At 51.0% G+C, this 27,971-nt stretch overlaps 1 protein-coding gene across 2 annotated transcripts; it reads right to left on the bottom strand.

The window, feature by feature from the left end:
- Positions 1 to 3,871: 3,871 nt before the first annotated feature.
- LOC125916982 (pleckstrin homology domain-containing family F member 1) lies at positions 3,872 to 25,872 on the bottom strand. 2 transcript variants are annotated; one of them, XM_049623243.1, is made up of 2 exons: positions 25,500 to 25,872; positions 3,872 to 5,738 (listed from the first exon to the last, which is right to left on the bottom strand). In XM_049623243.1, exon 2 carries the CDS (start codon positions 5,719 to 5,721, stop codon positions 4,876 to 4,878), a length of 846 nt encoding a protein of 281 aa, XP_049479200.1. In that variant the 5' UTR covers positions 5,722 to 5,738; positions 25,500 to 25,872; the 3' UTR covers positions 3,872 to 4,875. The 2 variants fall into 2 exon arrangements, with proteins under 2 accessions (XP_049479200.1, XP_049479201.1); XM_049623244.1 differs by lacking the exon at positions 25,500 to 25,872 and adding an exon at positions 13,021 to 13,184.
- Between the last annotated feature and the right edge of the window lie 2,099 nt (positions 25,873 to 27,971).

Genomic DNA, 27,971 nt, shown 5'->3' with positions numbered 1-27,971 from the left:
GCAGTCACTCCTAGTCTGCCCGGTAGCCGAGTCCAGCAGTGGCCCTGATGTCCCCTGCATCCTCTTTCTAGCTGAGTCCTCAAGAACAGGCTGAGGCAGGGGAGAGGCCCGGCCAGCTGAAATCCTCTGATATCAGCCTGAATGATGTCCCCCTGCAAACTGGTCTTAACATCACGTCTGCAGAAAGCTCTGCCTGGAAGGGGGTGGAAAGGAACTTCCTGCCCCTGCTGACAGGGCAAAGGTCAGTGTTTGGGGCGAAGTGCTGGTCCCCAACCCTCCAGAAAGAGGCCAGGGCCAACAGTTCTCATCCAGCACCTTGACTGGAGGCTCCAGAGGTGAGGCTCAATGAGCATTTCATTATCATCCCTTCTGCCCTGCCTTCAACCCCATTTCTTACTTGATTCATTTATTTAACCAACAAATGTTCAGTGCCAGGGACAGGAGGGCAGTTAATAAAACGACCCAGAGTTCCAGTCCTAATGGAGATTACCATCCTTTCTGATAAAGTCATGACTTCCTTGAGGCTCAACCAAACACCACCTTCTCCAGGAAGCCCTCCCTGATCACACAGCTGTTCTGGGAGCTCTGGCTCCTGGCTTTGTCTATCCTTCTTTCAGGACTCAGGCCACATCCCCTTCAGACTCAGGATGGCCTTATGTAACCTGGCTCTGCCTTCCTGAGACTGATGCTGATAGATGGCTTACTGAGAGACGGCTCTCAGAAAGTGGCACGTGCTGTCACCACCAGCACCAGTACCACTGCCTCCATCATCATCAAGGAGGGATAAGATTCCTCCGGTCCTGTCAACCCCCTGCCTGACTTCCTGCTTCTGGCAATTGCGCCCAGCACCCATACAGGTGGGCCCTATTTAAGAAGACTCAGCACCTAAAAATCCCAATAGTCAAAACTTCCAGGGAGGGGTCACTGGCTTACTGCCCGCAGAGGCCTCCCTCAGTATCCTCAGAGTCCTTCGGGAGCGCCGCATCCCTGCCCAGGGGCAGGTCAAACTCTAAAGGGCCTGCCTGTCAGTCAGTCCCCAAATGCCATGAGGTCACTGCTGAGACTCCACTTTCCACCTGGAGTGACTTCTGTCAGGGCTGATGCCACAAGGGTGCTTCAGGCAATGCTGAGGTGGTGGGGGGCTCCAGTGCCCTTCATAGGCGTGGGCCTGGTCCTCAGAACCTCCCCTGGCCCATCTCCATCTCCCAGGAGGAGGGGCAAGAGAGGCCCCTCCCCGGGCTGAAGGATCAGCCTCTGGCAGGCAGGAGTCCACGCGCAGCTGGGAGGAAGGATTCCCAGGCGGTAGACGGGAGCACTTGGCTGGCAGGACAGCCGGTTCCTGTGCCCTTGCCAGGCCTTGTAAGTGAAGCCCCAGGAGACAGTGAAGGCTAGGATATAGGCCCAGCAGACCCAGTCCTGCAGCCAGACCTCAAGCTTCATTCTGGGGAAAGGGAACATTGTGAAGAGCAGAGGCATCGATTCAGCCTGAGGACTCCTGACCTCCTGCATGTGTGGGGGTGGAGTGGTAGCCAAGGGCGAGGGTCAGTTGTGTGCCCTTGGCTTGGGGCAACTCCAGAGCTTTTCAGGACCGCACCTGTTGGGGAGGCAGGTGAGAGAATGCAGAACCCAGCAGCCTGGTGGACAGCGAGCCCCTTTTCAGAACAGCCTGGGGCGGGGGTGGCTGGAGGCAGGGCCTGGCCTGACCCTTGACCCAAGCCAGGCTGACAAGGTTGTCTCTGGAGGGGAGCAGACGTAAAAGAGTGAGAGATGGGGTCTCTTGAGGCATCCCCTTCTCTTCTTGGGCCCAGATCTTCTTTTCTGAGAGGCCCTGCTTCCTCCCAACACATTCCCCTTTGTGCTTTAGTGGCCAGGGGCACTGGTCATCACTCGACCTCACACACTAGCCCAGGGCAAAGTTCAGCCCATGGCATTTATTTAGCTTCCTGGTGCACCATCTGCAGTCATCTAGAACATCTTGTAGAACAGGGGAGGGGCCAGCTTTTTAGGAAGAGATGGAGACAGCCAAGGCCAGCCGTCTGCCACCCACCACCACAGGCAGATGAGGCCTCAGTGGAGCCTAGTTCCTTGTCTCAGGGATCCTAGGGTTCTGGGGGGCTATACAGCCCCTCTCTCTGCCTCAGCCATCTGCACACAGCTATCAGGGCAAGCTCTTGAAAGTCAAGAGCAGATGTGCTGCCCTGCTGAAGGTCCCAGTGGCTCTCGGCACATCTGAGCTGGTCCCGCCACCTCTCTGGCCTCAATCCAGCCATGCTGATCCAGAACACATGGACTCCTCTCCTCCTCAGGGCCTTTGCACTTGTCATTCCCTCTGACTGGAACACCATCTCCCCAGATGGCGTTGCTGACTCTCTCACCAATCACAGGGAGCTTGCCTCTGTGGCGTGCTGCCCTCCACCTGCCCACTATGTCATACCTCAGTCCCTGTCCCATCACAGCACATACTAGGACCTACAGCACCAGCTTCTGTGCCTGTCTCCTCCGCTGGAGGAGAAACCTTAAGAGTGGGGACCTTGTGTTACTCACAGCTGTGTCCTCAGCACCTGGCATGGCACAGAGCAATGAATCTGCATGAATGAAAGCCCTCCAAAGGTTGCTGGCCACTCGAGCCTTTGGGTCCTTACAGGCTGTACCTAACACCTTGGGGCTCAAGGAAGCAGCCACCCTCTCCCAGTCCTGGGTGGGGGGAGGTACAAGGAGAGCAGGTCTAAGGGTCCCAGGTTGAGGGACAAGGCACCACTTGCCCAGCCCTGGTGAGGAAATCATGGACCTTGGTTACCTGCCCTGCATGCCTGGGTCTTATGCTCTGTGCCCCCGTGTCAGGCATCTGTAGAGAAGGCTGGCAGTGCCCAGGATCCATTGCAGGCATCCTTCCTGTCCAAGTGAATGCTGCCCCTGCTGCTTCTACTCCCCTCTACCAGGCAAGGGAGGCTCCAGGAGAGTGAGGCTGTGATCGAGAGGCCAGTGGCTGGAGCTGGGCACTCCCCCCAACCCCAGCACCAGCTCTGGGGTGAAGGGATGGGGCTGCCTGGCCTGGCTGTGAGAGGGTATCTGATCTGTCTTCAGGAAGTTGTCTCTCACCCTGTGATGTGTCCTGCCCTGAGCCCTCCGCCCAGGCAGAACCAACCTGGACCAGTTTGTGTGCCTCAGGGAGACCAAGGGCTTGAAAACCAACACGTTCTCGGAAGTAACTCTGACCCTCTCCCACCTGCTCCCTCTGCCTGCACAGAAAGGCCATAGGCAGGCCCTGGTGCCTCACACTTTACCTCTTCTATCCTCCCTCACTGGGCTGGAGGCTTGCCGTCCCTGGGATCCAGCGACCTGCCAAATCAGAGGTGGCATTCTAACCAGACCCTCAGGATTCTATTTGCATGTGAGGATTTGAGAACTGGCAGAGGGCAATTCTTCACCTAGGGCCTGGAGCCCAGATAATGGGGTTGAGACCTCCGATCCTGGCCAGAGCCCACTGTGCCATGAGGGTAGGGGATGCTTTCCTTCCCCCAGAGTCACTACTTCTAGCTGACAGTGATCTTCCCCTCTTCTGCCACAGGGCAGAAGCAAATGCAGGAGACCATCAAAGGACCCATGACCCTATGGCCAGCTGCAGGCCAGGCATCAGGAGGCTGGCCTTCAAGCTCCAGTCCCAACACACTCGCTCTGAGTAAGGCCAGTCGCTGCACTTGGGGCTCTCCCACTCAGTGACACGACCCCCAGGAGCAGGCCAGGCAGGAGGCCGCATGGGAAAGCTTTGAGCCTGGAAGGCCCAGGCAGAGCTGGACAAGTGGCTCCGTGTTTACTCGCTGTCCATCCACTTAGATGACTCACACCAAGTGAGCAGGGCTACAGGTGCTGGGCCATGGTTAGAGTACCCAGATGGATGGCGAGGTTTCCTTGGGAACCAGCCAAGAACACATCCACGTGGTGTGAATGTCTGACCCCACTATGCTGCCAATGTTCCCAGGAACACCCAGCGTGGTATACAATTGTTGACATTTGCCACCCAGCATGGTTTCAGCCCCTCACAAGCCATGTCTGAAGCAAAATCCTCCTGAACTTTTTGACCACGCAAGTCCATAAATGTTCTTTTTATTGTTAAATCAGTCTAGGTAGGGTTTCTGTCACTTGCAGTGAAGAGTCCTAACAGAAAACGCTGCCTTCCCCAGCCACAGAGAGAGAGGAGGGCTGGACTGAGAGGCATCAGACTCTTGGACAGCTGGACAGAGGTGAGATGGGGCCAAAGGCCTGGGCAGACTGCCCTGGACCCCCAGGAGTCAGGCTGCACCAAGCCTGGTGGGTACTCGGAGCATGGCTCTCTTGACTGGCTCAAGGTGAGCCCACATGCCTGGCCTGACAAGGCCCAGCCACCCAGGCCAGTGGGCCTCAGCAAGATGCACGGGCAGACGGTGGTTTCTAGGGCTCCCGGTCTTCCCTGGGGGTGTGCTTGTCCCAGGGCCAGGTGCTGTGGTGCACGTCCTCAGAGAACAGGGGACCTCGCGCCAGTCCTACCTTCCCTCTGGTCCTGACAGGTACCCGGGGTTGTCTAGTTCAAGGGGTCATCTGGGGCTACAGCTCATAGGGCTGAGAAATAAATTTGTTCCCAAGAGGCCGAAGTGTTTGGGTTTGCTAACTGGAAAGAGAATTACCTGAAGTGGAGCAGAAGGCTGCCAACGTCCAGCCCAAAGGCACTGGGGGCCGAGAGAGAAAGAGCCATTCCCACTGCGCCTGCCACCCACGGGGCAGGGTCCTGGGGGCTGCTGGGCAGTCTGGGAACTCTGTTCTCTCAGGAGCACAGGCAATGGAGTCTGACTGGATGCAGAAGGGACCCGGGAGGCCCTCCCGCACAGCTGCAGATTCGGGTCAGCTGTGGAAGGACGACCAGGAGACGCCGGAGGCGTAGAACTCCACGCGGCTGGGCCAGTCACCGTCCCCACTGCCCTCCTTGTCCTCGTCAGAGTCATCATCGTCCCCGCTGGATGCTCCGCAGATGGCCCCGGCCAGGTAGGCCGGCTGCCGGGGGGACCCCACGCTCTGCTCCTCCTCCTCCTCCTCCTCCTTCCGCTTCTGGGCGGCCAGCTCGCGGTAGCAGAGGCTGCAGACGCGCAGGGGCTTGGGCGACAGGCGCGGCAGGAGGAAGCGCTCTCGGGAGCACTCGGCACAGACCACGAAGCCGCACTTGCGGCAGTGGTGGCGCCGCGTGAGGGCCGAGAAGCGCGTCTGCGTGCAGCGCATGCAGATGTCCGTGGCCTTGTCGGGGATCCAGGGCGCCGCGTGCTCCGTGCTGGGCTGGCGGCCCGTGGCCAGCAGCTGCCGCCGCACGCACTCCTCGATGTGGCTGATCCACTCCTGGCGCTCTGTGGTGGAGGCGGCCGACACCACGAAGGACTTCTTGGCCGTCTTGATCATCCAGCGGTTCTTGGCCTGCAGGGTCTCTGGCAGCGGCTCCAGCGTCACCTCCTCCAGCGGAATGATGTGCTGGCTGCGGTACTTGCGCTTGTTGAGCACGATGCTGCCGTACACCAGGATGTCATTGAAGAGGAAGAAGATGCGCGGTTTGGCCTTCTTGCGGCACTCCTTGGTCAGCACGCCCTCACCCAGCAGCACCCGGCCTGGCAGGGCCAGGGGCTGCCCGGATGCCCCGAAGCAGCTCTCGACCGCGGCGATGCGCTGGCTGTTGATCTCCGTGTTGGCCAGGTAATCCACCATCTTCTCTGGCAGCCTGGCTGTGGGAGGAGCAGCAGGTGAGGGAGGCATCAGCTTGCCCGGCACAGCTGGGGGTAGGCAGGGAGCGGGAGGTGGGGGGAGGGGGGAGTGGTGGTGGGACCACACTGCCCACCCCGCCAACTCACTGAACCCACCCAGCCAGACAAGCCACTCATTACCCTACTGCGACCCAGAGGGCCTAGACAGCCACCCAACCAAACAAACTCGGTGTCCCAGAAGCCAACTCTTAGCTATGGAGAGATGAAGGGGGATTCCCCCGTGAGGGGCATGAGGAAGTCGGCTGGGAATGGGACGTGTGGCTGCGCCAGGCTACCACTGTGGGCAGTAGGGGCTCGATTCCCTGGGGAGCCTTGGGATACAGGGTAGAACGCGTCTCAGCGCTGACCACCCCAGTTGAGCCCCAACTCCCATCAGGGGCTTCCAGGGGCACTGAGGACCTGGCACGTTGGGCCTGCCCCAGGTGGAAGGGCACAGGTGCATGTACCAGGACACCAAGTGCCAGGCCACGGGGGTCTGCATACCTAACCCACCACTGACTCCCCCATCCATCACAAGCCAAACCATCACAGACCTGCAACCCACTCACTCAGCCTGTGAGCTCAGTGGTCACCACTGCCATCATCGCAGGTACCATGTGCTGAGTGCTTTCTGCACGTCAAGCATGAATATCTTATTTAATCCTCACACCAATCCTAGGAGGTAGAATCCCGCATTGACAGGAGGGAAAGTGAGGCTCTGTGAGTAAGTAGGGGGCCCAGAGCTTGTACCCCGGGAGACAGTGCCTTCCTCCGTGGAGGGTGAGGCCCACTCTGTCCTCCCCTGCCAAGCACAAAATGTCAGTGGCCCAGGTCTCATGCAGGCCCCCTGTGCTCTGTCCACACATATTCCCCTGAGCCTGTAGACTCATGGCTTTGGAGACCACCCAAACACTACTGACTCCCCAGGTCAAGCCTCCGGTCCTGGTTTCTCTCTGAGCTGTGGGTGTCCACCTGCTCACGTGATTTCTCATCCGCTCATCTGAGAAAAGGTCCTCGAATTCAACATGCCCAACACAAACCCAGCTTTTTCCTCTAGCTTTTCTTCTTTTCCATAAACAGAACCATTCACCCAAATCTAGGACTCATCCTTGAATTTCCTCTTTCCTGTACCTCCAACATTCAGCCCATAAGCAAGCTCCGCCATTTTTCTCTCTCACACTGAGCCAGAGGCTGCCTGCTTCTCACCACACAGCTACCCCGTTGAATCTGCAGCAAGGCGCTATCATGCCTGCCTGAGATAGGCTCTCCCATGCTGGCTCCCTCCTGTGACCTCTCAGCTCTTATTTCCCTTCAGAAAGGGTCTCTGACAACCCCAGCTCAGGTAGCTTCTCCCCAGACCCAGGACAAGGTTGGCAAACTATGGCCTAAGGGCCAAGTCTGGCCCATGGCCTGTTTTTGTACATAAAGTTTTATTGGAACATGGTCACTGTCATTCATTTACAATTGTCTGTGGCTGCTGTCATGCTGCAAAGGCAGGCATGACTAGTGGTGACAGAGACTATAGGCTGTAAGGCCTAAAATATTTACTCTCTGGCCCTTTACAGAAAAAGTTTGCTGACCCTTTCTCGAAGATGTTACCCTGTTTTGTTTTGTTTTTTTTTTTTACAGGATTTATTAGGACTTTATATTTTCCTGTCTATCTATCACTTGCTTATGTGTTTTCTATTTTCCTCACTCAGTTGTAAGCTGCATGAGAGTAGGAGCCTTTTCTTGTTTGCTACAGTATCCCCAGTGCTTGGAACAGTGCTAAGTGTTTTGTAAGTCGCTAGTGAACGAAGGGACCTTTCCGAAGCTCCCAGACACCCACCGTGCATGAGTTAGCTCTTACTTCTGAAGAGGAAGCAGGTAACAGCTGATGTCACTGCCAGCACCATGTGTACAGGCACACACAGCATGACCCTGGCCAAGCTGATCACACATGTGGTATTTCTGGGTCACCACAGTGTAGTTCTGTATGTCAGACCGCTCGTGGGAAGCTAGAGCAGGGCCCCGTATGGGGGTCGGACACACTGCACAAGAGGGGTGCTCGGCCCCCTGAGTCACATACCACGTGCCCCCTTCAGACCACAAGGCATCCTGAGAAGCTCTGCCCACACCACCTTACGAAAGAACAACTATTTTTAGGTTGCTAATCTTGGCTGTGTGTTGCAAACCTAGCTGATTATTGGTGACAGCCTGGGGCTCTCCTGCCAGGACTGATTACTGGGTCCCTGCTGTGGATAGCCTGGCAAAATTCCAGAGGCCACCCTCCAGCCCTTGGGCTGCATGCTGGGACCCTGGGATGGGCTGGATGATGGCTGCACCGGAAGAGCTCAGAGCTCAGTAGAAAGAGACCACCAAATGCAGTGAATGTAGTGCCTGTGGTGGAGACAAGAGAGATGTCTAGCAGCAGGGGAACAGCAGCAGGGGAACGGGTCCAATAGCCAGGTCCGCTCGTACAAGGGAATACTGTCGGCTGTAACTATGACCCAGCCAATCTATGTGGGTCAACATCAAACAGTGAGTGGAAAAAGCAACCTGCTGACTGGTGTGTGACACTATATAGGCAGACATCACACAGCATTTCAAAAGTGTTCAAGATCTAGATCTCTGAATAAAGATGGACAGGATGGAACTTCACACTCATGAGGGTGGCTTCTATTTAAAAAAAAAAAAAAAAGCCCCGAAACCCCAGGCAATAACAAGTGTTGGCAAGGATGCAGAGAAGTTGAAACCCTGGCACACTGTTGCTGGAAATATAAGTTGGTGGAGCACTAAGGAAAAGAGGATGGAGGTTCTTCGAGAAATTAAAAATAGAAATACCATATGATCCAGGAATCCCATTCCTGGGTGTATAGCAGAACAACTGAAAGCAGGGTCTCCAAGTGGTATTCACAATAGTCAAGAGGTAGAAGTGTCCATCGATGGGTGGACAAAATGTGCAACAGAAGACTGTTCTGCCACAGAAAGGAAGGAAATCCTGCTATAACATGGATGAACCTTGGAGACATTTATGCTCAGTGAAATAAGCCAGTCACAAATATACAGCATGGCTCCACTTACACGAGGCACTTCCAAGTAGTAAAATTCATAGAGACACAAAGTAGAAAAGTGGTTGCCCAGAGTTGTTATTTAATGGGTGTAGAGTTTGTTTTGCAAGATGAAAAGAATCCTGGAGATGTTTCACAACAATGGAAATGCACTTAATTCCACTGAACTGTACACTTAAAAATGTCGAGGTTTAAAAAAAAAAAAATGATAAACCCAAACCAAAGTCAGCAGAAAGTGGCCTGGGAAGGGTGACCTGGATGTGACCAGGAATGGGGGGGATCAAGTCGGACTGCACCTTAATCTATGATATTTTCTTTCTTTTATTTAGAAAAAGCAGCAGCAATGTGATAAAATCACAATACCAGCCAGTTCTGAGAAGTGGGAAGATGAGCTTCTTTTTCTTTCTCTAAATGTAAGGTCCTCAAAAAGAAAAGAGGTCAGGACAGTGTCTGCTTCAGGAGCTCTGAGCTTACTGGCTGGGAGCTCTGGCCTGTAGTGCATGCAGTGGGTCACCAGGTGGGGCCTCCCCTGACCACACAGCGTCAGGGTCCAGGGACACAGGAGATGCCAGGAGCCCTGAGCAAAGAGCGCTACCTGTTTCCTCCAAGCACACCTGTGTGTCAGGCTGCCTGGCAGAACTGGATGAAAACCCAATCTTACCACCACAGACTGAGGCTTAACACGTTTGGCAGCTGAAGCAGACAGACTTTGTGCCGGGACAGAAGACAGCAGATGGCCCCCACCTGGCTCTGTGGGGTTTGGTGAGCTCTAAGGGGCCAGCCTGCCCAGGTCCCCACTCTGACCTGGCGCTACCCAGGTGGGAGGCATGGAGGAAGTGAAGGGCAGCACCCAGGGAGGGGAGAGGTTCAGGCAGGGGAGGGCCTACAACTCTGTCTCCTTGTCCTTGGAGGGGCACCAGGATGCCCCATGCAAGACTCCCATACTGCTTGTCCCCAGCCGATGATCTATAGACCCTCTCCAGGCCCTCGTGGCCCCTGTTCAGCTGCTGGCAGCAAAATGTGGCCCAGGAAGTGTGGGGGTGTTTGTGAAAGGGATTTGGGCCCTGAGCTGATCCCACACACTGACTGGGGCATCCAGAAGGCTCACATGCCCTTCTCCTCCATGAGCCTATAGTGGGTCCCAGGTTGGGTGAGGGGCTGGGCAGACAACATTCTCCTGGGGTTCTCTCCATATCTGCCCTCCCTTCCCACAACTGTAATGTCACACCTTGGTTTGACATGGCCTGGACATTTTTCTTGGTAAATATGGCAGCTCTTCACCCAAGCAGATGGGGAATCCTTCTTTTTACCGTTCTCACCAAAGAAGTGAATCTCTCTCCTTTAGGACAGGGGAGGGGAGAGCTGACCCCATTCCTCTTGGGACTAGCCTGCCTCCGGACAGCCTCTGGCATTGGGATAGTGCCTGTGCGGCCTCCGCTGTGGTACCCAGCACCCAGGGTGCTGACAGAGGGGGGACATTCCTGGAGGGTTGGTCAGTATCTGACAGCAGGGAAATTAATAGACCTGGTTTTGCTGTTGTTGTTTGCTTGTTTGTTTGTTTGTTTTTGGAAGGTTTGGGAGGGTGCCAGGCTCCTGGGCTGGCCCTCTTGAACACAAGTGATCCCACCACCTGAGCTGGGCTGAAGGTGCTCAGTGAGCACCGGGGTCTGGGGAACCATGCTCCAAGTGTTGCTGGATGGCCAGGGTTCTGTGCATGACGGACGAGGTGTCTGTCAAACCTACCTCAAGTCTGACCCATTGCCGGATTTTCTAAATAAAAGTCATTGGAACATGACAACAGAGGCTGGTTGCAAAGCCTAAAATATTTACATTTGGCCCTTTATAGAAAAAGTTTGCAGACCCCTGATCTATACTACCCCATACTATCAAATGCATAATACCACTCCTCCAGGGATGCACCTGACACGGGGCTGTGTCCTGAGGGAACTTGTTCTCTCCTCTCTTCCACTCAGAAACAGCCTTTGTGTTTTGAGAGAGATGTCTGGGGCCCCACCCTGGGAACCCTGGAAAACAGGACCTAGGAGGGACACCAGCTCCACCCTTCTGTTAGAGTTACAGTTGGGGACACTGCTTGTAAGAGAGGGAGGAACCTGGCCAAGATCACAGAGAGGGGGAATAAGGATACTAGCCCCTTGGACTATCCTTTGGCTTCTGACTGGGGCCAGGCTGATTCATCACCAGCTCCTCTTCCCTCCAGCCCCAACCAGGCCCATTGGGCTTCCACACCTGCTTGATTTCACCTTCCAAATATTTACTGTAAGTCTGACCATGTGCCAGACACAGTCCTACTGTGTTTTGCACCAGGTTTCAGCAAGGAACTAGGGACAAGTCCTCCAGTAACAGACTTCCTGGTGGGGCAGCCAGACTAGTAAGTAAATCAACAGGTAATTTCTGACTGTGAGTGCTAAGTGCCATGAAGAAAAAGACAGAGGATCTGCCTGGCACAGCAGGGGTGGGGGTGGGGGTGAGGCAAGGTCTGGTGAGGAAGTAACCTGGCACCAACCTTAATACTGTGAAAGAGTCAGTCATGCAAAGTTTAAGGAAAGAATGTTCTGGGCCTTGGGAATAGCTCGAGAATCTGACCCACGGAGGCTGTAGAGGACGGAGAGAGAGGTAAGACATAAGGTCAAAGGGACGAGCAGAAGCCAGTCCTGAAGGTCCAGAGGCCAAAATGAGGGTCTGAGTTTTTCTCCAAGTACACTGAGGAGAGTGCCATGATCCAAATGTCCTCTCCTTCCAGAGGGGGCCACCCCTCAGCCTTGTCCAGCCCTGTGCTTCCCCGAGGCCCTTCTCCATGAAAAAAATAGTAATAAGGAAAATAAACCAGAGGCACCATTAACTAAGAGCTTACAGCTCACCACGTACAAAAGTAAGCACATTATAAGTATTATCTCACTTAATCCTCACAAAAGCCCCACTGGGGAAAGTATCACCTCCATCATCAAAATTACTGCTCAACGGCTCAGCTCCAAAAATAACCATGAGCTGCGGAAGGCTGTTGTTGTTGACCGAAGACAGAACCAGAAATCCTGAAGTCCACAGCGCAGGGCTCCTCTCCAAATGCCTGATCCCCTGTGTACACTCCAGCTCCAACCCAGGGATCCCTTGGGGGTGGTGTAGGCAGGTCCCTTAAGCTCAGCTGGACTGCCTCACCTCCTGTCTTGGGGCTGACGGGTGCAGGGACACAGGCTGAAGTTAGAGTCATCTCTTGGCCAGCACAGACCCCAGTGGAAATTATGTGCCCAGGAACACCCCAGTACTAAGTGGAAACTGTGTGCCAAGAATGACCCCAGCAAGGATAGTCCCCTCCTTGCTGGCTTTTGACCCTCTGGGGTGAGATAACAGCTTTGCTCAAATTGCAAATGATATTTTCCTTGGACTGTGGAGATAAAGTTTCAGAGTGACTCTGAACCTTGGAACCTTTAGAACCTTCATTTTCCCACCTGCAAAGAGGGCTGATGACACCACTCCCCTGCCTAACTCTTCCGTGTTCAGGGAGAGAGAGAGAGGGAAAGAGATTCCAGTTCATTCCAGGTTGGGACTATCTCTATGGGCCTGCCTCGGTGACTTCCTCTGTGAAATGGGAGATTAAGCCCCGCCATTTCCTTTGACAACTCCTGCCAAAAGTCACAAATTCCAACGCTTCAGGGTTCAGATTGTTCCTCAGTGAGAGAGGCCAGAGAGGACCTAGGCCACTTGGAAAACACTGCCACCTCCCCCACCCCCACCTCCCCAGTCCACTGGGGCAGTTGTCTTGGTCCACTTGTGCAGACCCCGAAAACCGGGACCAAGAAGTGAGACCACGACGATGGCGTCAGGCCAGGTCTCTCAGAACCATCACGGGAAAACTGGCGTGCAGAGATCCCTGTCACCTAGGGGGCATATCCGGGGGCGCCTCCGTCGCCCGTCGTGCATTCCCGGGGATCTTGCTTTGATTGCCCAGCTCTCTTACCTGCGCTCACCCGTCTCTCCCTGGAGCCCCTGAAGCCTCCACCCCGCGTCCAGCACCCCCAACCAGCAGTAAGCGCCCTTCTCCGCTCCTCTGCTCGGGTCAGAGTCCGAGATGGCCCTGGCTGCGCTCCCGCCCGGCCAGAGCCCCGGAGCCACCTGGACAGGGTGGCCCGGGGAGACTGGAGGCGGCGGGCACACTGCTCGCCTGCTCCGCGCGCCCCGGCCAGCCCGGAGGCACTTACCTCCTCCGTCTGGTCCCCGCGCGCCTGCACCCTGCCCAGCGCCCGTCTGCGAGCCCGCTCCCCGGCGCTGCTTTCCGCTCCGGGTCTGGGTGCCCCTGCCCCCTCCCGCGGCCTGCGCTACGGCCGGCCCACTCCAGTCAGACACGCCCCCCACCGCGGCTCCGCCAATCGGAGCCCGGGCGCGCGGGCGGGGGCGGAGCCTGGACGCCCCACACTCAGAGCCCAAGTGCGGAGGAAGTGTGCGCGGGCGGGGTGTCCCAAGTTAGAATCGGCCGGACCTGCATGAAATTACTTTTCGGAATCTCTCAGGGCTGGTTCTCCAGTCTAAATCCCCCAGTCGCCTGCCACCAGTTTCCCCTGCCGAACGCAACACCGCAGCTCCGCACCCTAGCTGCTCGCATCCCGCTGTGGACGCGTCTTCGCTGCGGGCCCCCGAACAGTGGGGGGAGGAAAGGAGGCGGTGGAATTATTGTGCCGTGTGCTGCCTCTGGCTGGCTTCCCTGCTGCTAGCTGACACAGTCATCTGCTCTCAGCCACCGGAAATTAATAATCATAATATTAAAAATCAGCAGCATTTAATCTGTTTTAAATTTTAAACTTTTTTTATAGTGGAAACTTGCAAACATACATTGATTGAGTCCAGTTTAATGGGATCCAGGTACTCACCACCCACTCCAACATTTCCAGCAGGGACCTCCCCACCCAGGCCATCGCGTGCCTTCTAGGACCCTGGACTGAAATTCCCAGCCTCACCACTCCAGGAGGTCCGTCTCAGACTTCCTCTGGTACCCTCCCTGCACTTCCATCTCACACTGGCTTCTTCCTGTTCCTCAAAACCCCAAGACTGTTCCCACCGCCAAGGCTGTTAGACCACTTCTGGGCCTTTGCGCTTCCCTTGCCTCCAGATATTCCCATGGCTGCATTTTTAGCATTCAAGTCTCAGCTCAAACTGCCATGTCCTCAGAGGCTTCCCTGGCGGCCCAGAGCAGCTTCCTGCCTCCACTCCATCACCCTCAACTACCTCACCCAGTTTTATTACTTTGTAAAGTATTTCTCCAGCCCGAAGGCATCTTATTAGATCACTTGTTTACGTGTTCATGGCTGGTCTCCCTCACCTAGGCTGAGCCTCATGGGCTGGACTATACTCCTCTCATTCATTCCTTTGTCTCCAGAGCTGAGATCAGAATTCAGCACTTAGTAGAAACAGTAAATGTCTGTGGGTCAGATGCAGTTTGTCTTGCCAAATAGGGCAGACCCTGGGCACTTGGGAGAGGAGCTGGCTCAGGCCCATGCAGGATCTGCGGGCCAGGACCGAGGCAAGAGACAGCAGCAGGAGCCAGAGTGGATCTCTGCCTGGAGGCTGGAGCTCGGAGGCAGGAGCTGAGTGGCGGTGACCTGGTGACCTGCTCTCCTGGGTGGTGTGGGCGGAGCCTGTGAGGTGAGAATGTGCCTCTCCAAGCCCAAGAGGAGTGAGGCCAGGACTTGGACTAAGAAAGGAAGGGGATGAGGCAGGGGAGGAGAAGGGACGGAGAGGCCTGGAGAAAGAAGAGGGTGGAGGTGGTAGGCAAGTGAGGGGGCCACCGATTGTGGCCTTGGAGAGCCCACATCCCCACCTCTATCACCTTCTCTGCTATTACCTCCTCAGCAAAGACAGTGTTTACTGAGCATCTGACAGAAGCTATGGCCTCATAAACGTACTCAAACATTATAAAATGCATTGCCAACATTTCATATTGAGAGATTTCATATAAAAATCAGGATTTTGACCTTCTAAATCAGAGGATTTGAAAACACTGGTCCCCCATCTCACTGTGGAACTGTCCCCTTTAGATTGCGCACATGACCCCATTCACTACAGTCCCCACCTCTCTCTGTGGTTCCCCTCTTGCCCTACTTTACCCATTTATGTGCCTCCGGTTGAATAAGCACTTGAACTGATGAGTTCTGGTGGTATAGCCAGGCCTCCATACAGTACAGAGGAGGAGACAAGGCCCACCCACCAGAGGCTGACTTATAACCAGAGAGGTCAGTTGGGACTTTGAGACACTGGAAAATGCCATCCCAAATGTATGCACTGCTGGTTGCCAGGGGGTAGTGGTGCTGGAGGAGGACTTCGAGCAGAACCTTCAAGGCCAGGTTCCATGGGTGCTTCAGCACCAGGTCCCCCACATCCTAGCAAGAGGGGCCTCTTGGGGAAGATAGGCCCTGCCTGGCGTGAGGTAGCCATGGGAAGGGAGCTGGATAGCCTTTGAAGGCAGGGCTTTCTGGTTTGAGACAGCGCCCTGGCACCCAGCACTATGCCTGGCATGGAGCACGTGTCCAGGAAGGGACGCCTTTCCCTGGTTCTACAAAACCAGAGGGAGGAGGCATACCCCGTAGGTCCTGCGGCTGGGAGACCCCAGCTAGCCTTGTCACAGTGCTGGTCCAGGGCCCACTGGGGCCTCAGTCTCCTGGTCTGTCCTTCCTTCCAGCATTGACATTGTGTGGATTTGGGTGGAGCTCTGGGAAATCCCCTGGAGGCGGCACAGACTCTGACCAGCTAGTCGTCCACCCCTTCCCAACTGGGACCAGCTGTGGGTGGAGAGGACCTGGGTGGAGGGCTGTGCTCCTCCAAATACGAGGAAAAACTCGTGACTCAGGGAAAGGCAGAAGTTGACTCAGCCAAGCCACAAGCTGTGGAAAAAATGAGGTCTCCCTGAGGCTTTTTTTGCTCCTCGGGTAAGAAGCCCTTTCTGAGGGAAAGCTGGCTTCCAGACTTCAGGAACCAGGCCTTCAGGAAACTGCCAAGGCTTATGATTTTCAAGCTAGCAGTTCCGGCAATCACCTCAGTGGAAAACACCAGGCATTTATCTTGGATCTTCTTCTCAAGTTTGTCTAAGTGCCAAGCACTGTGTGCTAAATACTTCATACTTCATATTCTCTTATCTGTCCTTAGGCTGGACCTGTCATTCCCCACTTTGAGCCTAAGAAAGTGAGGCAGACACAAAGCATTTAGGGCAAAGTATCAAGACCAACAGAAATGCTGCAGCAAGAGAGGGAAGCAAATGGGGCTAAGTATTAACAGGTGAGGTCTCTAAGTCAGAGGTCGGCAGGCTTTTTCTGTACAGTCAAATAGTAAATATTTTAGTCTCTGTGAGCCAGGATCCCTGGCTGCCGTTCAGCTCTGCTGTTGCACAGTGAGAGCAGCCCTGGATGGTGCTCAGGCCCGTGGGCAAACTTGACCTAGGGACCCTAACGTTTGCTGTCCTATCAGGTTATGAAACATTATTCTCCTTTTGATTTTCTTTAAAAAAACTTTTTTAATGTTTATTTTTGAGAGAGAGAGTGCTAGCAAGCACAAGCTGGAGAGGGGCAGAGAGAGAGAGGGAGACAGAGGATCTGAAGCGGGCGCTGTGCTGAGAGTAGAGAGCCCATGTGGGGCTCGAACTCAAGAACCGGAGATCATGACCCGAGCTGAGGTGGATGCTCAAGCTACTGAGCCATGCAGGTGCCCTTCTCTTTTTGATTTTCTTTTTAGCTACTTAAAAATATAAAAGCTCACAGGTCACGCAAAAACAGGCCACAGACTGGAGTTTGCTGACCCCTGACTTACAGATGTTCATCATACCTTTCTTCTTATGGTTTGAAAATATTCAAACCAGTGGGGCACCTGGGTGGCTCAGTCTGTTCAGCTCAGGTCATAATCTCACAGTTCGTGGGTTTGAGCCTCACATCAGGCTCTGGGCTGATAGCTGGGAACCTGGAGCCTGCTTTGGGTTCTGTGTCTCCTTCTCACTCTCCCTCTCTCTCTCTCTCTCTCTCTCAATCTCTGCCCCCCCCCCCAACTTGTGCTCTCCCTCTGTCTCAAAAACAAAGAAAGAAACATTAAAAAAAAAGAAAATATTCAAAACCATAAGTTGAGAAAACAAGAAAAAAAAGGAAACAGTGGTTGTCCTACTTACAATGGGCAGGTCATGAACTCGACTTCAAATTGGTTTGATTCCCATGATTCTGCATGCTGCTTTCTTTATCAGTAATACACATAATGCACCCAAGGCAGAGTCTCAAAGCCGTGGAAATGTGGGACATTTGGGAAAGATTTCTATTTGAATGGTTATGGAGATTGATTTTAAAGGAGGTGATCTTGAGAGGTTTGGAAACTGATTTCACAAGAAAATCTCTCCAGATTGCTGGATTTAGGATTGCTGAAGTATTGGATTTGAAACCACAAAAGAGCGGTGGCTTCCCGTCCGCCACACCCCTGCCTCTGCAGCGTCAATATTTATCCCTTTCTGTGTGTGTGTTTGCCCAGGTTTGACAAGTCTGCACGTCCTTATGTTTGCGAGCATTATTGTGCCTGCTTCCCATCCTGCGTGTTCCCATGAGGCTCTGACCAGGCCAAAGGCGAAAACGAGAAAAATGAGAAAAGAAACATAATCCCTTGAAAAATGCTTCAGGTGGATAAAATAAACGCTGCATCTAAAGACAACATTCAGAATGATCTAGACACACCTAGTTCCTAGAATAGGGTAAAGCAAGAGGCCTCTGACAGCACTAGTTTGACAAAGTTACCTCTGGGTCATTTATTCATTCAGCAAACAGTCATTGGACACTGTGCCATTGCCAAGCAGTGGAGCCAGAGATGGACGCAGCACTGCCTTTGCCCTTGGGAGACTCAGAGCTGAGCAGGGGGCAGACTTGTGAAAACATCTATCCATGAGGAGCGAGAACGCTCACCCAGGGCAGAGGACAGAGGTCATCTCAGGTGAGAACTGTCATAGTTGGATAACACAGCTTGGAACACAGTTTTGGCACCAAAAAGTCAGCCTTTGGGGCCTTACTGGCAAAGAACTCTTCATCTGCTGCATTTAAGGCAAGAATGGGAATTTTAGGAAGGAACTTGCAAGCTAGAGAGAGACAAGGGCCCAGCATGTGGTGTGGGGGAGGGCCAGGGGAGGCTTTCCAGCTGAGAAGTGGGGCTGGGGCAACCAGGAAAGGCTTCAAAGGATGGGGATGGCTGATATTGCACTTGAATTACTTGCTGAGCTGCCTGAGATGCCCCACATTTTTGGCCATTCCCCTTTGAAGCTTCATGAAATCCATAACTTTGCTGCCGGGAATGCAAATCGTTATATCCAACTTGTATGGTGGGCAATGTGGCGACATCTATCACACTGAGAAAGGCACAGATCCTTTTGTCCAGCTGATCCACTCCCAGAAATTTATTCTTACACATTATTGTGTGTTTGCAGAAGGATATATGCTCATATTTATTCATTGCAGCTTTGCTTATGGTAGGGAAATAATGGGCCGGCCCAAATATCCAGCAACAGGGGGCTAGTTAAGTAAATTATGGCACATCCATACAATGGCAGGGCTTACCACAGGCAAAGGGAAGAAGGCAGGTCCGTATGTCCTGATGTGGAAGAATTTCCAAGATCTGTTGAGCAAAAAAAGTAAGGTGCAAAAAAGTGTGTGTGTGTGTGTGTGTGTGTGTGTGTGTGTGTGTGTGACCTCCTGCGTGTGTGTGAAAATTATTGCTGGCAGAATTCACGAGAAACTGGTCGGGGTGGTTGCCTCTGGAAGGGCAAATGGGTGGCATGGACCCATGGGAGGGGGACTCACATTTTATACCCTTGTTTGGTTCCCTCCCACATTGGAAGGATGCACCTGTGTAACCAGCAGATATTGTGGAAATGACAGTGTGTGACTTGCTCTCTTGGATCACTCGCTGTCCCTAGTCATGAGGATGGCCAAGCAGCCATGTGGAGAAGCCGTGCCGTGAGAGACTGAGGCCTTCCTGCCAACACCAGCACCAGCTTGCCAGCCACGTGAGGGATTGTCCAGTCCCTGGGAAGCCCTGAGGTGGCTGCAGCCTAGAATGACACTTTAACTGCAACCTTCTGAATGACCTTGAGGCATAACCATCCAGGGAAGCCCCTCCCCAACTCCTGACCCGCAGAAACTACATGAGATACTAAACGTTTATTATTTCAAGCCACCCAATTTTGAGATAATTTGTTATGCAGCAACAGATCACTTATACATCTTTTTATTTCTTCTAGACTTTGTACCTTTTGCATTTGTGCATATCCAAATAGTGGTGATTGATGATAATAATCATAATCATAACCTAGTACACACCATGGACTGTGCGTGCAATAATTCAGGAATGTTACCACTGGTGGATATGGGGTGAAGCGGCGGAAAGCAGTGCAGGGCAATGATCCCTGGACTAAGTAGGGCTCCCCATGAGTGGTCAAAGAAGAAGATGAGGAGCCTGACTTCCACGTGTGTGTGTGCGGTGGGGGAGGGTGGTCCTGTGCAGGGCACAAACAGCCCTTAGGTGCAAAGGTTTCATACTAGCTGCCTGCAGGTTCACAGGCCCTTTCCGTTTGGTCAGCACACTGAATGTTAAAATCTGAACTTGATACCCACCAGAATTGCTAAAATTATAGATGGTGACAATGTCAAGTGTCGGCAAAGATATAGAACAAGTGTGTTCTGGAGGGAGTATAAATTGATATAACCACTTTGGAAAACCATCTGGCAGAGTCTACTGAGCTCAACATAGGCTGTCCCATGGCCTAGAAATGCTGCTCCTAAGTGTATATCCAAGAGAAATGAGGGCATGTGTCCACCAAAGTAAATGTGTAAGAATGTTAGAAAAAATGTTATTTATAATAGCAAATTAAACGAAGCCAAGGAGGGGTTCATTGAAACCTCTGATCTCTAACCAATCAGCCAGGAGCACAGGGGACAGCCTGTACTTGTGCCTGATGTCTGCAGTGGGAGGGGTGGTCTTGTGGGACTGAGCTCTCACACTGTGGGATCTGATGCTGAAGGGTCATGGTGGACTGCTTTTCTCAATTCACTCCTTCCATGCCAAGGCCCTACTTCCTGTGGGCTGTTCCCAGCCAATGTCTGTGTGTGCAGGGTGCTCGTACTGGTCCGTGCCTGTGAGATGTGGGACCCTGGGCAATGTCTTATTTGGGGCTGACCTAACGGGTTATAGACAGGGGAGCTTAAACAGTAAAAATTGATTTCTGACCCTCCTGGAGGCTGGAAGTCTGAGATTGGGCACGAGCACAGTTAGCCTCTGGTGAGGCTTCTAAGTTGTAGACGGTCTTTTCCTTGTGTCCTCACACGAGAGAGAGACAGAAAGCTCGCTCGCTTTCTGGCCTCTTCTCATAAGGGCCGGAAGCCCATTCCCGAGGGCCCCGCCCTTGTGGCCTGTGTACCTCCCGGAGGGCCAAATCCCATCCCACTGGGATTAGGTTGCCACATAGGAATTTTAGAGGGGACACACTCAGTTCCCCACAGGCGGCCTTGGCTCAGAGATTCCCCACTGGCCTGGCCCACGCTCTCCTGGAACTGCTCTGCGGTTTGACACTCTCTACCCAGCTCTTCCCACTCTCTCTCTTTCCAGGTGTCCCAGGGCAGAGTAGCCCACAGGCTCTCCCCACCTTTTCTGGAAACCTCTTCTTTATCCTTCACCGGTCTTCTCTCCAGTTCATGTGCTTGCATGTCTGCTCTTGCCCCCCTGTCTGCTTCCTGGAAGGATGTACGGGTGGTACTCCCAGCACCTGAGACCCCAGCCTCCAGAGGTCCTGCCTCTGCTCTGCCCTCCCTTTACCCCCTGTTTCCCAAACCCTCAGCTCTCTCCTCCTTTCCTGCTGAGGTGACTGAAGAGCTTTGATTCATCCACTCTTCACATCTTAGGGAAGTTTTCTATTTCTTGTTTTAATTAAAAACTAAGAAAAAAATTTTTTTTTAGTTTTTAATTAATTTATTTCTTAATGTTTATTTTTGAGAGAGAGAGAGAGAGAGAGAGGCAGAAAGAGAGGGAGACACAGAATCTGAATCAGGCTCCAGGCTCTGAGCTGTCAGCCCAGAGCCCAATGCAGGGCTTGAGCCCATGAGCCATGAGATCATGACCTGAGCTGAAGTTGGACACTCAACCAACTGAGCCACCCAGGTGCCTCTTTATTTATTTACTTTTTAGGTTTAATATTATTTTTAATTGAGATATTGTTGACATTGAACATTAGTTTAATTTCAGGTATACAATAGAGTGGTTCCATATTTGTATATATTGTGATCACCACAATAAGTCCTGCTTGTTTATTTTTGCTTTTGTTGCCTTTGCTTTTTGTGTCAGAAACAAAAAATCATCAGTAAGACTGATGTCAAGGAACTTAGCACCTGTGTCCTTCTGGGACTTTGGTGGTTTTAGGTCTCATGTTCAAGTCCTTAAGGCATTTTGAGTTAATTTTTATACATAGTGTAAGGTAGTGGTCCAGCTTCATTCTTTTGCATGTGGCTGTCTGGTTTGCCTACGTCATTTATTAAAGAGACTGTCTTTTCCTCATTGCATGTTCGCAGCTCCTTTGTTGTAAATTAATTGGTCATATATGTGTGGGTTTATTGCTGCACTCTCGATTCTGTTCCACTTACCTATGTGTCTGTTTTTATGCCAATACTATACTCCTTTGATGACTAAAGTATTGTATAGTTTGAGATGCGGGAGTGTGATGCCCAGGCTTTGTTCTTCTTTCTCGAGATTGCGTTGGCCAATGGAAGTTTTCTTGAAACAGAAAACTCATCATCTCTTCCATGATGCATTCTACTCCTGTTTCTTGAGACAAACTCCAGCAGCATCTTCAAAAAATGCTTCATCAAACCTCCCTGCTTAGACTCCATAAAGAGGATGAGGAAGGACAGTGTTTTTAACAAATGGTGCTGGAATAACTAGATGTCCATATGTAAAAAAATGAACCTCCAGGTAGATCTCATGTTTTATACAAAAATGTACTAACGATGGATTGGTGACCTAAATGTAAGATGTCCAAGTATAATAGTTTTAGAAGAAAACATTGGGAAAAACCTTTGGGCTTGGGTCAAGCAAAGAGTCCTTAGATAGACATCAAAAGCATGATCCAGAAAGAAAAAAAAAAAGGAAAAATTGGACTTTATCAAAATTAAGCTTTTGTTCTGTGAGATACACTTTTAAAAGAAAAAAGCCACAGGCTAGGGGCATATATTTGCAAATCACATACCTGACAAACAGATATATATTCAGAATATGTAAAGAATTCCCAAAACTGAACAAAAAGGAAATAAACTGTTCAATTTAAAAATGGTCAAAATATTCCAGTAGGTGATTTACCAAAGAAGATATATGGATGGCAAGTAAGCACGTAGGAAACAATCAATATCATTAGACATTAGGGAAATGCAAATTAAAATTATAATGAGATACCACTGCACACCTATTTGAATGGCTATAGAAACCAAACCAAAACAAAAAGTGATAATACCAGGTGCTGGTGAGGATGTAGATCAACTGAGACTCTCACACACTGCAAAATGGTACAACCATTTGAGAAATGGTTGGACAATGTCTGAAGAAGCTGAACATACTCTCACCATATGGCCCAGAAACCTCACTTGTACTTACTCAGGGGAAATAAAGACTTTTGTTCACACCAAACCTGTTCACAAATGCATATAACAGCTTTATTCATAAAAACCAAAAATTGGAAACGGTCCAAATGTCCTTCAAGCGCTGAATGGATGAACAAAGTGCGGTATATTCATACAGTGAAATGAAAAGGAACTCAGTCCTAATAAGGAACAAACCACTACAGACCCAGTAACAAGGATGGAGCTCAAATGCGTTAAGTTAGAAGAATCCCAGACTCAGAAGTTCCATCCTGAATGTTCCAATTTAAATGGCATTCTGAAAAGGTGAAACTGTAAGATGGAAAACATACCAGCATCGTTTCAGGTCAAGTGTGGGGTTACTACACAGGAGCAAAATGAGGGTAATTTTGGGGTGATGGAAACGCTGGTGTATTCTGCTCGTGCTAATGGCTCCACAGCACACATTCGCCAAAACACGTGGAACTGTACACTAAAAGAATGTGGATTTTACAAGTGAAAACAGATACATAGTTACATAGTCTGTAATTTAGAATCTCCTAGCACGTAGAGTATTTCCTACATTTGTTCTTCACATGGTTGTCAATTACACTGGAATTTGTGTGTGTTTCAAAAGCTTAATGTATTAGATTTAAGAAAAATGGCAAAGTCTGGGAGTTGGGGTTTGGTGGCTATCTAGGTAGGAAAGAAAATCATGCTGGAATAGACACTTGTCCAAAGAAGACATCCAGATGGCTAACAGACACGTGAAAAAATGCTCCACATCATGCATCATCAGGGACATAAATATCAAAACCACAATGAGATACCACCTCACGCCTGTCAGAATGGCTAACATTAACAACTCAGGCAACAACAGATATTGGTAAGGATGTGGAGAAAGAGGAACCCTTTTGCGCTGCTGGTGGGAATGCAAACTGGTGCAGCCACTCTGGAAAACAGTATGGAGGTTCCTCAAAAAATTAAAAATACAACTACCCTATGACCCAGCAACTGTACTACTAGGTATTTATCCAAGGGATACAGGTGTGCTGTTTCAAAGGGGCACATGCACCCCAATGTTTATAGCAGCACTATCAACACTAACCAAAGTATGGAAAGAACCCCAATGTCCACCGATGGATGAATGGATAAAGAAGATGTGGCGGATATATATACAATGGAGTATTACTCAGCAATAAAAAAGAATGAGATCTTGCCATTTGCAACTATGTGGATGGAACTAGAGAGTATTAGGCTAAGTGAAATTAGAGAAAGACAAATATATGACTTCAGTCATACGTAGAATTTAAGATACAAAGCAGATGAACATAAGGGAAGGGAAGCAAAAATAATATAAAAACAGGGAGGGGGACAAAACAGAAGAAGCTCTTAAATATAGAGAACAAACTGAGGGGTTCTGGAGGGGTTGTGGGTCGACAGATGAGCTAAATGAGCAAGAGGCATTAAGGAAGATACTTGTTCGGATGAGCCCTGGGTGTTATATGTGGAGATGAATCACTGCTTTCTATTCTGAAATCATTATTGCACTGTATGCTGACTAACTTGGATGTAGATTTAAAAAATAAAATAAAAAATAATTACTTTAAACTAAAAAAAAAAAGAAGAAAATCATGCTGGAAAACTTGCAAGTTACCTATTGTTAGAGAGCAGTAAAAAAAAAAAAAATAAGAAAGCACGCTCAATTTTCCATTGTCAGGAACTCTTTCCCTAAATGCATTAGGTAAAGGTCTTTCTTGCATTCTGCTAGGAATTCTTTAGCTATTTCCTGACTGGGAGGCCAAGGTCAGAACTTCCCCTCCCCTTTCCAAAGCCAACAAGAGGGAATTTCCCAAGAGTCCCAGTTTCCCTCACCCACACCTTAATAAGCAGAGCTCTGAATAAATAAAATAAATCAGCAAAATCAAAGACATAACAACAATAACAACAACAAAACGCAAAACCTCTCACACCAAATGAAATAAAATACAGCTAGAAAGAAACAAACAAAACAAAACCAATCTAGGCATCAAAACAGCCTTACAAAGGCCCTGGGGAAAATATCATGCCAAAAATCTTTCTAAAGGGGCAACTGGAGTTAAGAGAAACAATATTTCTGAAATGAGCCTAGTTCTTACTGTTGCCCTGACCCCTAACTCCACCCCTGACGCTGCAGGGGGCAGAAAGGGGAGCTGAGGACAGAATCCTATGGGGACAGCTCAGTAACACCTTCCAATCAGAGACAAATAGATGGAGGTCAGGAGTGGCCTTGGGAAGAGACCTGGAAATTATTAGTGGTTTCCATGTCCCCATGGTCTCCAGGGTCTTATGGAGGCAGGTCAAACCACCTGGCCTTTGTTTTGATTTTTGCTGGCTGGGGAGCACAGCTAGACACAGGAGACAGAACAATCATGTCACCATTTCTCTAATTTGTCGAACCACAAATTCCAAAGGGATTCAGGAAATGGATGGCTTCTTCTGGGTTTGACAAAATGTAGGAATGTCTTCTCACCTAGAGTCGAACTGTTCTTTGAATTCCTTTGATTGCGATGAAAAAAACAACTCTAGACGCCAGAGGCAAAAAACCGTTCCTATTTCCCATCAAAGTCACTACTAAGCTGTACCTGGGACCCACGTGCCCTTCTCCTGCCCGTGTATTGATGGGGGGGTATCTCATCATCCCAACTGCTTTGTGATCCAGAGTAGGCATTGTCTATTTGGTACCCAGGGGGTTTGTCTGGAGCCTATGGCCAGGTGCCTGCAGGAACTATGGGGCAACCAAATGTCTACTGACCCCTCCCCTAAGCCCCCTCTCGCCAGGCTGTCAGCTCACAGGGCTGTCCTGAAAGTCTGGTATTAATAGAAGAAAGTACAGAGAACTTGAAACAGCCAGCACGTAAGGGCCCTTTAAAGAGTGCATGTGAGTGTACGTGTGTGTTAACAAAACTTTAAAATACTTACTGTAAAATGAACAACAGCTCCTCCCCCCTCCAAATTGCAACAAAAACTCCCAAATGCTTCATCAAATTAAGTCTCAAGGTTTAAAAAAGCAAACAAAACAGCACTCAAAGGCTTACCTTGAATCCTTCCCTCCTCCTATCCTCCTCCAGCCAGCCACTTTGATCTCTTTTGGCTGATTTGTCTCCACCATGCAGGCTTTTCAAAACGTTATAGTTAGTCTCAGTCGGGGGGCTGGGGGTTCCTCAGCACCTTGAGCCCAGGTACTGTGTGTGTGAGGTCAAAGACTGAATCTGCAGCTTCTCCGTGGGAGAGAACAACCAGCTCAGAGCATGTGGATTAGTGCATCAGAGGCGTTCCAAGGCAAGCACATAGCAGCTCTCTGCGCTGTGACCAGGGAGTGGTTTTGGAGTATCTATTTCCTGTTTAAGAAAGTGGGTCCCTTCTGGTTTTCATTCTCTGGTATTAAGACTGCCCTGAACCCCCTGTACCCTTCCCCCACCCCTCCCTGAAAGGAGCACTGGTCACATGGGCCTCTGGCTACCGTCAGTGTCAATTAGGGACAGGGTTTCACCTGGCCAGAGTGTTTGTCTGGAGTCCAAACTTTCTTGCTCAATTTACATTTTTTCCTGAATTCATCATGTAAAGCATAGAGCAGACTTTCCCAATGGGCAGTACTGCATCTAACTAAAACCCGGAATGTATTTATTTGCCTTTGGTTTGGAATATTTCCCAGTTCTGAGCCCAGAAGGCAGTTTTCCTCACAAGGTCATTGCATACAGTTGAGCAGGTTGTTCACTGCACAAAGTGGTCAGCAGAGATGAAAGAGAGCCAAAATCTAACCTTCACTCCACTTGCCAAGCTGTGCCCAGTCCAGAGGGGGCCCTTCTTTAAGTTGTCAGTCTAGAAAGGGAACTTGGAGATGATGGAGATTCTTTTTCGATCCACTAACGACAATACACCCCCGTTGAATTATTATAGGATCTCTCATCACATAAACCAACCCTTGATGCTTCTTTGGGAAGGTCAGTCTCCTGGGTCTCTTGGAGAACTGGGAGATGTTCTCCATGAGATTCATGCTTAAAATCCATGGTTCTCAATTGTGGGCAATTTTGCTCCCCAGGGAGATTGCACAATGTCTGGAGACATTTTTGGTTCCACAACTTGGGGTACTCCTGGCTTCTAGTGGGTGGTGACCAGGGATGCTGCTAAATGGCCTACAATGCACAGGACAGCCCCCATAACAAAAAATCCTACAGCCCAAACGTCAACAGTGCCACTGTTGAGAAACCCTATCCGAGATGAACATAGCAAAACCACCAACTCAAGCAGATTGTCCCGTTGCAGTTCTGTCGAGTGCCTGGCTCATTGCCAGCCCCAGACACGATGGCAACCTGGCAACCATCATGATGACTGCGTCTATGTTTCTTGTTTGTTCCTGCCCAGCTCTTGGGAAGGCCTCACCTCACTGTCGGGGCCTTGGCCTGCGTCCTTTCTCAGGTTAGAGTACAGCGGATGAGTCTGGCCCTTCCTTACTTCCATCCCCGCAGGGGTCAGTGAGGCCCTCCAGGGAACGGGAGCCCCGGGGCAGGGGCTGCAGGGTTCAGGGGCCTCCGCCCTGCTGGGCTCCTCCCCCTGTATCCAGGTTTGGGCAGTCAGGGAAAGCTGTGGTTTCTACACATACTTGTGGCCCCCAAAGCTGCTCCTCCCTGAGCCCTCAGAGGCTTTGAAGCTCAAAGGTCGGATTCTGGATTGGGGAGTGGTTCTTTGCCATTAGCGTCAGCATCCGTTCTTTCTCAATGCGCAGGCTTCCGGCTTCCTGCCTACAGGTGGTCTGTCTTTCGTGTCTGCATTTTTGCTGTTTCCTGGAACACTCTTCCCTGTGACTGTCACCTGGGAAATCCAGTCTTCAGGCCTCAGGCTGAGTGTCCCCCCAACTGCAAGGCGCCCCTGGCCCCCAGATAGAGGCGGAGGAACGGCTACTCTTCGTTTATACCCCACAGCGCCCCCTGCTGGGCCCTGTTCCTGCTCTGTCGCTCAGCATCCTGAGTCCTTCTGTGACTCTGCCTCCCTAGAGACTAAGGGCCTGAGGACAAGGGCCTTGGGCTCAGTGCCCATGTGCACACGCACAGTGGTTGCTCAATACTTGCTTTGTTGATTTGCGTTTCCCCTTAGAAGCACAGCTAGAGTTAGGTTCTGAGGCCAACTGCCTCCGATTTCAGCCACACTTGCTACATGCAGAAGCTGTTCTCTGTAAGAGGGGTCTCTTTGGACTCTGGCATCACAGTTGCATTTGTAAGGGCTTGCGTGTGTCTGCTGTTTATGACCAGTTTCCCTTTAGGTTTTCTGATGGAGAAAGAAACCTAACATCCATACCTCAGTTCATTACACGTGCAGGGGGTCCTTGTTAACTGAGGACAACGACTCTCAAAAATCCCTGAAAGCAAATCAACTCAATCAGAAAATAAAAAAGGAAATAAAAGTGACTTGACCTTCAAAAATGAAATAAAGTTGTGAGAGTGTTTATCTTCCATTTAACAAAACATAGGATACCCTTGCAACTGCCTGAACATTCTCAGAGTGAACAAAGC

Source organism: Panthera uncia, unplaced genomic scaffold (assembly GCF_023721935.1).
Source record: "Panthera uncia isolate 11264 unplaced genomic scaffold, Puncia_PCG_1.0 HiC_scaffold_1376, whole genome shotgun sequence".
Classification (NCBI taxonomy): domain Eukaryota; kingdom Metazoa; phylum Chordata; class Mammalia; order Carnivora; family Felidae; genus Panthera; species Panthera uncia.
This window is presented reverse-complemented; position numbering and strand designations above follow the sequence as displayed.